The sequence below is a fragment of the Drosophila novamexicana genome, unplaced genomic scaffold (genome assembly GCF_003285875.2).
Source record: "Drosophila novamexicana strain 15010-1031.04,08,12 unplaced genomic scaffold, DnovRS2.1 tig00000858-arrow-arrow-pilon, whole genome shotgun sequence".
Classification (NCBI taxonomy): Eukaryota; Metazoa; Arthropoda; class Insecta; order Diptera; family Drosophilidae; genus Drosophila; species Drosophila novamexicana.
In genome coordinates this window covers 1,161,635-1,174,855 of record NW_020824829.1, presented here as the reverse complement: position 1 = coordinate 1,174,855, position 13,221 = coordinate 1,161,635, and the positions used below count along the sequence as shown (strand labels likewise).

General features: G+C 48.7%; 4 protein-coding genes across 4 annotated transcripts; 3 read left to right on the top strand and 1 right to left on the bottom strand.

Moving 5' to 3' along the window:
* Window positions 1-512: 512 nt before the first annotated feature.
* LOC115764450 lies at window positions 513-2,050 on the top strand. Its single transcript, XM_030707459.1, has 3 exons — window positions 513-1,123; window positions 1,185-1,362; window positions 1,424-2,050. Exons 1-3 carry the CDS (start codon window positions 513-515, stop codon window positions 2,048-2,050), a joined length of 1,416 nt encoding a protein of 471 aa, XP_030563319.1.
* Window positions 2,051-2,385: 335 nt separating this feature from the next.
* LOC115764513 lies at window positions 2,386-10,555 on the bottom strand. The gene is made up of 8 exons (XM_030707610.1): window positions 9,866-10,555; window positions 9,480-9,801; window positions 7,814-8,885; window positions 7,281-7,752; window positions 4,886-5,978; window positions 4,694-4,827; window positions 4,296-4,624; window positions 2,386-4,203 (listed from the first exon to the last, which is right to left on the bottom strand). The coding sequence occupies exons 1-8, from the start codon at window positions 10,457-10,459 to the stop codon at window positions 2,841-2,843; spliced, it is 5,379 nt and encodes a 1,792-aa protein (XP_030563470.1). The 5' UTR covers window positions 10,460-10,555; the 3' UTR covers window positions 2,386-2,840.
* On the top strand, window positions 6,424-7,031 carry LOC115764514 (ubiquitin-fold modifier 1). The gene is made up of 2 exons (XM_030707611.1): window positions 6,424-6,472; window positions 6,565-7,031. Exon 2 carries the CDS (start codon window positions 6,694-6,696, stop codon window positions 6,946-6,948), a length of 255 nt encoding a protein of 84 aa, XP_030563471.1. The 5' UTR covers window positions 6,424-6,472; window positions 6,565-6,693; the 3' UTR covers window positions 6,949-7,031.
* A 202-nt stretch (window positions 10,556-10,757) lies between the features above and the next one.
* On the top strand, window positions 10,758-12,694 carry LOC115764561 (phosphatidylinositol N-acetylglucosaminyltransferase subunit A). The gene is made up of 3 exons (XM_030707685.1): window positions 10,758-11,119; window positions 11,187-11,432; window positions 11,530-12,694. The coding sequence occupies exons 1-3, from the start codon at window positions 11,018-11,020 to the stop codon at window positions 12,598-12,600; spliced, it is 1,419 nt and encodes a 472-aa protein (XP_030563545.1). The 5' UTR covers window positions 10,758-11,017; the 3' UTR covers window positions 12,601-12,694.
* Window positions 12,695-13,221: the final 527 nt, after the last annotated feature.

Genomic DNA, 13,221 nt, shown 5'->3' with positions numbered 1-13,221 from the left:
AATTCTGTTCCTAAGAGTTGCTGAAAATTGAAATAAATTACATGAATAAGACAAATCTATAAAATTAAAATAAATACAAAATAATTAAGTTCTCTAGTAGTTACAATACAGGGTCTTACCTTAACTGGGCAAACAGCCCAAAGCCTTAGCCTTTCTACTCGATTCTCAATGGCTTAACATCGCAATTAAGGTTTTAATGCCTTTCTATTCCCACTGGCTTCAATTTTTGCAAAAGTGGAAATAAATTATGTGTATTAGACATAAAGGCAGAAGAAATGTTGGTTTAAAAATATTATGTAAGCAGAGCATGCCACAAACCCATGCAATCCTCTGGAACTATAGTCGGTGCTGGGCTTTCGAAACTTGAGTACCTTGCTATCTTTGATTGCTCACAAATTAACATTATGTGTGCGTTAACTATAGATAATCTTATCGACTGTATTTGTGAATAATTAGATAAACATATCGCTCGCACCTATTCAGTATGTCAGCAATCAGTCAGTTAGTCAGACATGTTGGATTACTTTGTCCTGAATTTCGCCAGCAACAAATCCAACTCCAGCGCCAATTCCAACTCCAGCTACCAGCTCCATTCGAAAGATGTGTGCATGTTTCAGCGCACCACGCCAACCGTAACCATATTTCTGATCTATGGCTTGGCGGTGCCCACCCTGGCCTCGTTTGGTCTGTGCGCGAACTTCATCAATGCTGTCGTCTTCATGCGACCCAAGATGACGCCCTCGGCTTTCACTTACCTGGCCGCCCTTTCCTGGCTGGATTGCGTGTCCTGCCTGCTCATCACGTTGACCGCACTCTCGCGCAGCTATTTCTATCAGAGCGCCGCCTGGGTGGCCTATGATTATCAGTGGCAGACGCCGCTCTTTGGCATTAGCACGGGCGCTGCTAATCTGATACTGGCCTGCGTTAGCCTTGATAGATTTATCTATTTGTCACGTTTTACGGTCGGCAACGGTGCACCCAGATTTTGTCGTCGCAAGGTGGCACGCTTTATGATCTGCTTCGTTATTCTCATCTCCATCCTGGTCAATATGCCGTACTTTTTTTGTTTTGTTGTCGACTTGGATACGGCCACCTGCCATGTCACGGACTTCTACTATTCCAAGTGAGTGGACTTATCATGCGGCTCCTTCAACGTTATCCTGATTTCTTCAAGCCATTTGCAGGTTCTATCAGATACACAACTGGTTCTCATTTGCCCTGTTGGCGCTGATACCAGCCGTATTTTTGCTAATTGGCAATACGGCCATCATAATTGCCTTTCGCCGCTGGACCAAGCAGGGCAAAAGATGCCAGCAAAGCAGCTGCAATGACAACGAGCGCACCACACAGAAACGCTATCAGGTATATGTCTACGTCTAATCCTTCAGTCCAACACCCTTAACTGCTTCTCGTACCACTGCAGCATCAAATGAAGCTCACAATCAGCATTCTAATTGTCATCACGCTCTATATGGTGGGTGAGCTGCCGGCGCACATGACATCGAGAAAGAGTTCCCTCAATCTGCTCTTTGGCGGCGATACGAATAAAATGGACGAGGATCTGATGGAGCATCTGGAGGTCATATTCATAACCCTAAATGCCCTCCAGCTGAGCATGAACATTGTGGTCTATGCTGTGATTAATCCCAGCTTCATGCCCGAATTCTTTTTGTGTTTGCGTGGCGCCTCGGATGTCTGCTTTCGTCTTTGCTGCCTGGCCAGCATGTCACGTGGCTGTCAGCGCTGCTGGAGCTGGCCGCGACGTCGTCAGGAGCCGCACGCCGAGGAGCGCGTTGTCAGCAGCGTGCCAGCCCAGCAACTGCCGCCGGATGAGGCGCCGCAGTGTGGCTGCGAGAGCTGGAGCAGCGATTCCGGGTGCGATGATGGCGGCCACTGCAAAACGGTGGCGGGCACGTTCACCTTTGTGGATGACTATCAGTGCAGTGCGGAGGCGCAGCCACAACCGGCGGTATTTATCACCATGGCCAGCGCATGCAGGCAGCTAGAGGAACAAATCCTGGAGGACGTTCTCAGTTCCTGCGCCATGTGATCTTAGTTAAGATATTATTCAATAAATTAACCAAGTTTGCAGAATGTGTGTGCAATTCCATGGAGCAGGGCGCAGACCGCGGGCAAGGGGAAAGCTTTATCCACCGTCGCATGGCCATTGAGGATGAGTTATGGAAAGCTTGACCTTAGAATACATACATTTGTGGAACTGAGGTAGGGTTGGGCGCCTTTCGTGTTGTTAAGCACTTATAATTTGTTTAAATATGCCAACAGACGCCCATCTCTAAACTGAATTCGCCAGTTTTAACAATAGATTCATCTTATTTTATATACATTTAGTTTTGTTATTTATTCAGGTAAGCCCAATCTAGATTTCTTCTGGACTGATCTGCTTAACTTAATCATATAATTAAACTGATAAAACACAATTTACAAAGAGGTTCCTCAGCTAAGACAATGTAGGCATGAATGTTAAACTTATATCCAATGAGTTTTTTAATCATAATAATAAATAATTTTCAATGAGGTTTATGACATTTTGACATTCATGTTAAACTGACCTGCAATGTTGTTGAAAAAAAAAATAGCGCTTAAATCAATTTTAAGCTTTTGCGCATTAGGCTTGTCCTCGAAAACAGATTTAACATGAATGTTAAACTAATTATCAATGAGTTTTATCATAACAAACAGCCCTAACTCGAATGTTAAACTGCCGATTGTGCAGACTTGTAATAAAACGGCAGTCCTTAAGGCTTATGCCTTAACATGCATGATAAACTAATTTGCAGTCGACTTATGGACTCAAACTCTCTATATACATTCTATATATTCTATTTGCCCTGTAGCTTGGATAGAAAATCCATGAGAAATTGATGACGCGCTCGCAGTTCGGCCTCGTTGCGATGCTTGAGCTTGGCGCCCATGCGCCTGATCAGATGCTGACGATCGCGAGCGCCACGCTTCATCTCAATGAGTATCACCTTGTCCTCCTCGCGCGTCCAAGCGCCCGTTAAGCTGGGTGCTACGAGCGCCGCTTTGGAGGTGCTGGCTACTTCGTGTTTCGGCTCCACTTCTTCCTCCTGAACAGAGTTGGCCAGCGAGGCCACCACGTCCAGTTTGCAGTCCTCATCGCTGTCAAACTGCGTTGTGATTACATGCTGCGGCGTGCTGCCGCTGCTCAGTTGGGTCACCTCCGGCTCAATGTCCATTTTGATAGCTGGTAAGGGCTGCTGGGAAAGCGATGGGGTCGTCTCTGCCGCATTCTCGGGCAGCAACTCTGGGTCGTCCTGCGAGGTGAGCTCTAGTTTAGCAACGGACGGAGAAGTGCTCTTCCGCTTGGCCTGCGCTATGATTTGTATGCCCGCCTTGTTGTCCGGCTCACTGCCATCCTGGCTGATCAGCGTGCGCAGTCGCTTCGCAAACTCGATGGCCGGCGAGGCGGGCGCCGGCCCACGCACTTGTGGCTCATGTATGACCACCATGGGCTGTACATTGTAGCGTGGACGCGGCTGCGTCTGGCCCAGCGGCGAACGCACCTTTTTGCTGGGCGACTTGCGCTTGTCCTGCTGGGGCGAGACGCCGCTCGTATGCGCATTCTGTCCCGACAGAGGCGACAGATTGTTCGCAGTCTGACGACGCGGCGAGGTTTCGCCCAAATTACTGGCTGCCTTCTTGCTGTGCGACTGATGATGCCCATGATGATGGCCCCAATTGAATGTGCTGCTGTTGATGCTGGCATTCAGACGCATGGCGTGTGCGCGCAGTGTCATGTCATCACAAATGTCCAGGGAGGAGCTGCTGTTTTCCTCGTCGCCGGTGGTGGTGTCAATCACCAGCGTACGGTTGGCATCATCATCCTCGCTGCGATCTGCCGCATCATCACTGTCCACAGCGCCTGCAGAGTTAATCAGCTTCTCGCCGTGGGCGCGCACACCATGCGCACAGGTTACGTCGCTGCTAAGCGGCTCGTGACATTGCTCGTTGTAGAGGCTGGCCGCTCTAAAGGATAGCTTGGCTGGCAGCATCACCTTGGCGCCATAAAATATGCGTCCATTCACATATTTCAGTTGACAGCCAGGCGGTTTGCCCTGCGGCGGCGAATCATCCGGCAGATCCTGCAGGGTTTCCGAAAATGTACCGCTGGTATTGCCCAGCACCTCATGCATATTCATGGTCTCCGCGGGGGGCAGAAAGCTAAAATATATAACATGGAAACATAAGTTAAGCTAGTAGATACCCTATACTCAATATTCACCCGCCCTTAAACTATATTAATGGGCGCTTACCGCTTGGGCGGCTTAGCCTGTGGAAATTGCTGCACAAACCAATCGCGTAGGAACTGATTGCCCTTGAGCAGGGGCAAAATTTTGGACTGGACCTTCTTTATGCTCACGCTGGGCAACTGGGCGAGTTCGTTAAGGCATGCGTAGATCTTGCGGATTTGTGCTGGCTGCTTGCAAAAGTAGATGTTAAGCTTGTTGATAAAGTTACTGGCATTGGTGATCATGAAGTACTCGAAGTATTTGCCCAGCTCAGCGGCCTCCGCAGGTAGCAGAAAGTTCAGAAACACCTCGGCCAGCTCGGGATGATCGGGCAGTAATAATTTTTCCATTTTCTAAAAGGCAAAGACAGGGCGTGAACTAGCGGATCTAGCGAAAGAGAGATCACAAAGTACAGCACTCACCAAATACAAATCAACTACCTTATCCTGCTTGGGATCAAAGGTTTGCAGCAGATGATTGAACTTGTGGCAGTCCTCCATGCGATTGGAAGACAGCAACGCCTCCTCCACTTTATCGTAGAAGTTGTAAGCAAAGGCTGTAATAGGATCGCGATGTATTTCAATGAATTAAATTAGGGCCCACGCTGAACTTACTGGCATCCTTGCGATTGCGCTCCTCCGGACTATCCGGCTTGAGCATGTGGCGCAGCATCTCCTCCTGCCGATTGGCTCTGCGTAGGCGTGCCGCTTCCTCGCAGCGTTGTCGTTTCTGCTGCTGAGGCGAGCTCATGCTCGAGGTCGTCTCCGGCACCGGCACCGGATGTTCCTTGCTCTGGCAAAACATATTCAGTTCGACAAGCAGCTGTGTGTACAGTTCGAGCGCCAGGAAGCGTCTGTGATAGTGCTGCACGGACGGAGCGTGGGCGTAGAGTTCTCTCTGCTGTTGCAGGTAGCTGGCGTATGAGGTGATTAGCGCTTGACAGCGTGTTTGTAGCTTATGGCGCAATCGCTGTCGCAACACGTGGTAGCGACAGCGCGACCGCGACGGCAATGCCGACGTCGACTTCGCTGTTAGTCCGCGGCGTCGCTGTGTGCGTGCAAAGAGCAGCCGCTTGTAAATTTGATAACGCGCTCGCTTGGAGCTGTTGGCGACGTCTTCTTTTTGCTCCTCGGTCTGCTCTGCAGACTGGTCCGACTCTTTGATTTGCACGGTTTGCGTGAGTGCATCAAAGCAGAGATTCACTGCCGGCGGCGCATCGTCCGGCAATGGCGGCAGCGGCGGTGGCAGCGCCAAGGAACTGCACTCGCTGGTTGGATAAAGCGTGCGATTTATGTTCGCCACATTGCTGGCAAAATTATTCGCCTGGAAGGGCACAGAGACACCAGCTCCGAACGTATTGACGACGCCTAGCTCACCGCCAAAGACGTAGTTAACATTGATGGTCAACGATGAGGACTGATTTCGCTCGTCGCATATGCGGCGAGGCTTGCGCTGAGATTCAGATTGAGTATGGGGCTTGGAGTTGCCTTCCTCTTTGGTTTGTGTGTGCGTACGTGGGGATGAATGCGTTAAGCCCGTGGCACTGCCATGTGGCGCCGCAGCCTCGCCCAGACTCTCGGGCAGCAATAGATCTTCGCCCACTGCTTCGCGTACAAATTCCAAATATGATACGCTTGCTGCCGACGAGGCACGAGCTTGAAATGGTTTGTTGCTGCGACGGGTACGTTTATCGTTATTCCAGTTTTTCTGCAACAAACCAAACCAATAAACCCCAATTCAAATTACATTTGCCAAAATTCTAGCGTATATTTACAAATTCGTTCTAAACCGTGTGAATTGTATATACTTTATCGATAAGACGCGTTGTTTTTTCGATAACAAGGCGGGAGATTTATGCAGAATACAGCCAGTGATGCCCTGCTGACAAACAGCTAAAAACGGCTAAAATTAATAACAGCTAGGTAACGAAATAGCCGAAACTTTTAGATCATCTTTATTTCTAAATGGTTTCATCTTCAACTTTTATTCGCTGCTGATAAAATCGCATTGGATAAGTGTATACAAACCGTATATAAGGATAACAATTCAAGTGAAAAATAGCTAAATTGGTAACACTGGGTAGCAACAAGCGCTGTAAATAGTCAGCGATGGAAGTAGCTGTGGTTAGATGCTATCGATATCATATCGCATTCCAATATAAAACATTTCATGCGTTATCGTTCTTTTGCACATCACTGCGCGTAAGAGCAAAATAGAAATTTTGTTTTTCAATTAAATTCACGATTTTTTGCACTTTAAAGAGCCCAAATTAACAAATTTTTAATTCGAGTAGGTATTGCCGTGACCAAGGTCCCTCACAACAACCCCAACAAGGCCATTGGATCAGCAGCTGGCAGCCTCAACCAAAACTGACCACGTCACATAGTATTTGCATTCCGCACACCCAAACAATAACAACAAAATGAGCAAAGTTACATTTAAAATAACGCTCACATCGGATCCCAAGCTGCCTTTCAAGGTGCTCAGCGTGCCGGAGGCGACGCCATTCACAGCTGTGCTCAAATTCGCCTCAGAGGAGTTCAAGGTGCCCGCAGAGACCAGCGCCATCATCACAGACGACGGCATTGGCATCAGTCCGCAGCAGACGGCGGGCAATGTGTTCCTCAAGCATGGCTCCGAGCTGCGTCTCATACCCAGAGATCGTGTCGGACACTAGCCTACAGCTTAGACTTAGTTTCTTATCCGTTTATTAACCGTGCATAGAGATTTTATTTTCCCCCAATTAAACATGTAAAACTAGCCAGTATTACCCGGCTTTGCACGGGCAGACTATTTTTCTGACATCCAATATTTCGACCCATTTGTGGCGATAATCCAATAAATAATTATATAGATATTTGACAGGTTTGAAGCCAATCGGACAACCAAAACAAGCCATGCCATCAGCTTTTCACCGATTTTCCACACTTGTGCGCGGAACTCGTCGTTTATCAATCAGCCAATCCACGCATCAATCAAGCATAGTTTAATATAGAAAGACGCACTCACCTCTATATAATACTTCCAGCCACTAGGCAGCTCATGGTATTGTTCGCGTGGCGTTCGCACTACGCCGCCCTCGAAGCCCAGCAGGATTTGGTTTACGGGCGGGGCGAGCCCGTGCTCGAAATAATACTTGACAGGATTGTACTGCTCCATGTCGCAGAGCTCTTTCACCTTGTAGAACAGCCGCCTGCCCTGCTTGCCGTGCAGCAGATCCTTGGCCATGCGGTTGCAGGCAACCCGAATGGGATCTGCGCTCTTGTGCAACTTTCGCTTGGAGGTCTTAATGGCATTCAGATGCTTCTCCAGGCCCATGGCAATCAGCTGATACTCCGCAGGCGCGTATGCGGTGAACTGCAAGGTTCGGGGTTGAAACGCCATCCGCGGCAGATACTGCGGATACATAAACACCTTGCTGTCCAACATGAGATCCATGATGCGGGGCGGCAGCCGTGGCACCTGTCTTGTGTGCCCGTCGCTAAATTGGAGGAGGAGACGGATTAGTTGGAAGGCAAAGCAGTTAACCATCCGGAACTCACGTTAGTTCCGTCTCCTTGTTAATAAAACGCATCATCTCTTGGTTTTGCTCCTCGTACTCATCGCTGTTGAGATCGTGCTGCCATTTGTCAATGAGCTCCACGGCGCCATTCAGATTCCAGCAATTGAAGCTGGCATCCTTAGTGGCACGCTGCTGCAGCTCCTCCAGCATTTGCCGGGGCTTCTCGGCCATGGCATAGAGCAGGGGATGCGAGTAGGTCTGCAGGAATGTCTGAGTCAGCATTTGGGTGTGTATGCGCAGCTGCTGCTGTAGGAGATCATGCTGCGTCTGCGTAAAGCCCGTGATATGGCTTGCAGCGGGTTCAGCCTTTGGCGTTGGCGTCGGCTTCAAGTGGCGCAAGCTCTCAAAATGTGCCTCATACTCGGAGTGTATGTGCTTCCGTATGGATAGATATTTGCAGGAGAAGTTAATGTCATAGGGCTCATAGGACTCCGGACGAGGAACCTGTGCCTGATACTCGCTCTCTGCCAGCGGCTGTGCCGGCATACTGGCCAGCACCTTGGCCAGTTGAAAGCAATTGGGCTGACCTGGCAGCGGCACAGCTATGAGCTCCGGCGGATGCTGTCCAATTGCTCCCGGCGAGATGTTAACTACTGTGTAGGAGGCATCAAAATGGCTGCTATTCAGCGTGCTTTCCGCAATGGGCACCGGCACCAGGCCGGACAATGTGCTGGGCGTGGACATAAGTTGTGGCTGAAAGGACTCCAATCCCGTCATATTTGGCATGGTCATGTCAACAGGCGCAGTTGTTCCGGGCGCATCAAAGTCTATTTGGCGCGTCACCTGCTCAATGGGATCGACAGGCGCTGCGACTGGCGCAGTCGCTGCAACATACTGTTCGGCGAGAAACTTTTGCGGCGTCTCCAATTCAATGGAGTCCAGCGAGACGCCCTCCTGCAACAGACCCGCGAATAGTTCCGAGACCAAATCAGTGAGCTCTTTCTTCGATATGTTCACATCGCGCAGCTCCTCGGCGTCCACAGTCACCATTTCAGCGGCCACATACTCCGGATCATTGATGGGATCGTCGTCATCGCCCAGGAAGCTGTTGTCTATATAAAATATATGTGTGTAAATAAGTATTTTTACTAATTGATTAAATGATTGATGGACCGATTGATTAAATCAAGATTAATAACTGAATCAGCGACTGATTGATTAACTGGCTTATGAACTGATTCACAGATTATAACTGACTGATTGATTGTCGCTCGAAATGCTGACAGTTGACTCATTTCTGATTGAAAGACTGGTTGTTAAATGACAGACTGTATTGACAAACTGATTTGGTGATTGATTCAGTGAATGAGTCATAACTGACTAGCTGATTGATTGATTGGCTGACAGACTGTTCGACTAAATGATTAAGCTGACTGCTTGCTAACTGATTGACGGACTCTCGATTTGCTGACTGAGTTTTTTGATTGACAAACTGATTGCTTGACTTATGAATGACATATTCAACTAACTCACTAAAAGGTTTGGTTGACCGAATGAGTCATGAGTGACTAACTGATTGATGCACTGACTGACGGATTGACTGCTTCAGTAGTAGACTGCTTGACATATAGACAAACTGGTTTGATTGATTAACTTACTGACCGACTTATTGGCTGATTGATCAATTTAGTATGCATTACACTTACTTAACGGCTTAGAGAAGTCAGTGAGGAATTGCATCCATTCCGCATCATTGGCGGTCATGTCATATTCGGGCACATCGCTCTGGTCTAAGTCTGGTGGCACAAACTCGGACTGCAAATCCTCGATGGTTGTTTGCTGCAGGCAAAACTTGGAGCGTGTACGCGTTGCGATGCGCGGATCTTCGGAGTTTTTGTCTGGGGGTAGTTTAAAACAGCCATCGGAGGTAAACTTGACAGGCGACTCCTCGTTGGCGGTCATTGGGGTTTGCGGAGTGCAGGGATTCGAATCGAAATCGGAGGCCGTCGTGTTCGGATCATCATCCGACTGCAAATGAGAGTGAAATGTGGTGTTAATGTGAACAAGATGGTGTATCTAGAAGTAAGCCCACATGGAAATCATCCTCCTTGAAAGTGTACTCTTCGTCCTCCTCATCCGAGTGCAGATCCTCGCGTATTAACGCCTCAATCTCATTATTTACAGGCGTTTCATTCAGCGGCGGCAGAGTTATGCCCGGCGTGCGATTTAATTCGCGTGCTTTGGCGCGCGTCAGCTTCGGCACCGAGGGTGTCTCTGTGATGATGATGGCACCGCGTTGCTGTTCCTCGTCGGCAGCGGCCGCCTCGCGCTTCTCGCGCGCTAGCTCATCCTCGGCCTTGAGTGTGACTAGGGCCAGGACATGCTCGTTGCGAACGACACGCCGCACCACTTTGTGCATGTCCTCGCTGCTAATGGCATTCGCGCGTGCCACCTTGCGCAGCCGTCGATCAATCTCTTTAGCATCCTCAATGTTGCAGTCCCCCAGCTGCGAGTCCAGGCTCTGTCTGCGCTGATCTTGATTATCTTTTTCAATGCGGCGCCGTTTGCGCGGCTGTCGCCGGTTGATGCTTGTCGGCGTTGAGTTCACACTGCTGCTGCTGCTGTTCGCCGTTCGGATGGGCGTCTTTATATCAGCTGCATCCGACTTTCTCGAGCTGTTTGGCATGCTGCTGACACATTTAAATAGGAATTTAGGCGAATTTCACAAGTCCTTCGTGCATCAAAACAAAATTGCGACCAGTGTTTCCACAAAATGCCGCCACATTAAATGCTATTTATCGTGCAAGGGCTGGCACAAAACTATCGATTTCTTATTTGTTACTGTGCTGTACACTGACTATCGATATGTGAATGTGAACTGTTAATTAGCATTGTTTACAGGCAATCTGGGTTGTATTTGAGTCAATCAAAACAAGTTAAGTCGCTCATTTTTAAGTCATTCACTAATTTGTTTTTTTAAACTCTCTTTATTCGTTTTATGAATAGTTTTTTTTAAATATACGCCAGATATACCGCCAATTAGCCCAGTTCATGAGCAACTCACTTACAGAACTGAACGTATTGTTCATGAACGGTTCAATGAACCGTTTAGCTTAACATACTCCAATTGAAACAACACAACTCAAAGCTGTTAGTTTCATTTATTATTTTATTATTGTAATAAAAGTTTTATTTGTGTAATGTCAAGTGCATGTGAGCTGGCAAATTGCAATCAATGTGAAAAATGCGCATCTGCATGGTATCGGACTTTTTCTATCCCAGCATCGGCGGCGTCGAGGAGCATGTCTACAATCTCTCACAAATGCTGCTGGCGCTGGGACACAAGGTGGAGCACGTGCATCCTTACAGCGGCAATTAAAATCTAATCTATTTTTAATTCGTCCCTAAAATAGGTTGTTGTGCTGACGCACGCCTATGGAGACTGCACCGGCATACGCCACATGACGCACGGCCTGAAAGTCTACTATCTGCCCATTAAGGTCTGCTACAATCAATGCATCCTGCCCACCGCCGTCTGCAATGTGCCCATGCTACGGGCGGTGCTGTTGCGGGAACAGGTGGACGTGGTGCATGGTCACTCTGCGTTTAGTGCCTTGGCCCATGAGGCTTTGATGGTGGGCGCTCTGCTTGGACTGAAGGTGGGCTCAGGATCTTAAATTAACGCAGATCATGATAAATATGGGATATCTTTGTAATGGGTATTGTTATTAATCCCGCAACTGCTTCACTTTCCAGACCGTCTTCACGGACCACAGTTTGTTTGGCTTTGCGGATCTGTCGGCTGCGCTGACAAACAAGCTCCTGGAGATCACTTTGAGCATGGTGAATCATGCGATCTGCGTGTCCCACATTGGCAAGGAGAACACGGTGCTGCGCGCTCGTGTTGCCAAGCATCGCGTCTCGGTTATACCCAATGCTGTGGACACGGCGCTCTTTACGCCCGATCCTGCACAGCGGCCGGTAAACGGAGTCATCAATATTGTGGTCGCCTCGCGTCTGGTCTACCGCAAGGGCATCGATCTGCTAGCCGGGGTGATACCGCGCTTTAAGAACACGCCAAACGTTAAGTTTATCATAGTGGGCGATGGACCCAAGCGGGATCTGCTCGAGGAGATACGCGAGAAGACCAACATGCAGGATCGTGTGGAGATACTGGGCGCCGTGGAGCATGCCCAGGTGCGCGATGTGCTCGTGCGCGGCCACATCTTTGTGAACACCTCGCTAACGGAGGCGTATTGCATGGCCATTGTGGAGGCAGCCAGCTGTGGCCTGCAGGTGGTCTCCACCAGCGTGGGCGGCATACCCGAGGTGCTGCCAAATAGTCTGATACTGCTCGCTGAGCCGGATATTGAAGCCATTTATTCCGCCATATTGGTGGCCATCGATAGACACCGCAAGATTTCCCCGGCCTGCAGCTCAACTCCAAACGGTAACATTCCTCAGGGGACGGCACGTGCGAGGCGTAAGCGCCTCAAGAAATCTGCCAAAAGTGTGCCTTCCATAAATGGTCCAACTGAGGCAACGAGCAGCCAAATGGAACCGGTGCTGTGCCCGCACAGATGCAATGAGCTGGTGGAGACGCTCTACAACTGGGAGGATGTGGCCCAGCGCACGGTTAAAGTCTACGATCGTGTGCTGCAGGAGCGCGCCTTCACACTCAGCGAACTGATCTATGCCGTCTATCAGTGTGGCGCCTGGTTTCTCGCCTTTCTCGTCGTGGGCCACTTTACGCTGCTCCTTTTGGAGCGCTGGCGGCCACGCAGTCGCATTGAGGTGGCGTTTGAGTCGCGACGGCGGCGCAGCTAGTGTTACGCTATGTATTTATTTAGAACTTCCAAACCATTGTTTGTCTTGTAGTAGCAACAATTTTGTCAATTAGTTAAAATATACCAATGTGTTCGCAATAACATTTCTGCTAAGTATATGCAATCCCTTTTTGCTTTCAATTGATAGCAGTGCGCCAAATGTTAAGATACTGCTAATAACAGCTTAATGTAAATTAGCTGGAGTTAGCTGCGCATTTGTGCGCCACGTGAAGTTGGCTGCAAGCGCACATTTGAGTCTTGTGCAGGCGCTCAAATCGATGACACAGTTCGTATCGATAGCTTCAGTCTTGAAGCAAATGCACTACGGTAAGGTTGTGCGCGCGCGTTTATTTGTACAGTAAAAATACCTAAACAGCGAAATAGCTTTTAAAACGACAGCGGGCACTTTGACGAACAGCAATTGCGTGCAATTTTGTGTGGCCGCGTTATGTTAGAAATGCATTCGAGTTAACAACCAATTAAATATTTAAGAAGCGGCCATTCAAATTCGCTGCAAATTTAAGCGCGTTTTCTTGGTGCGTGCAAAATACTTTGAAATTGTGAATTCAAACTGAAGATGAGCAAATTGTTATTGTGAAGACCGCGCAGCATCCTTTTGGAC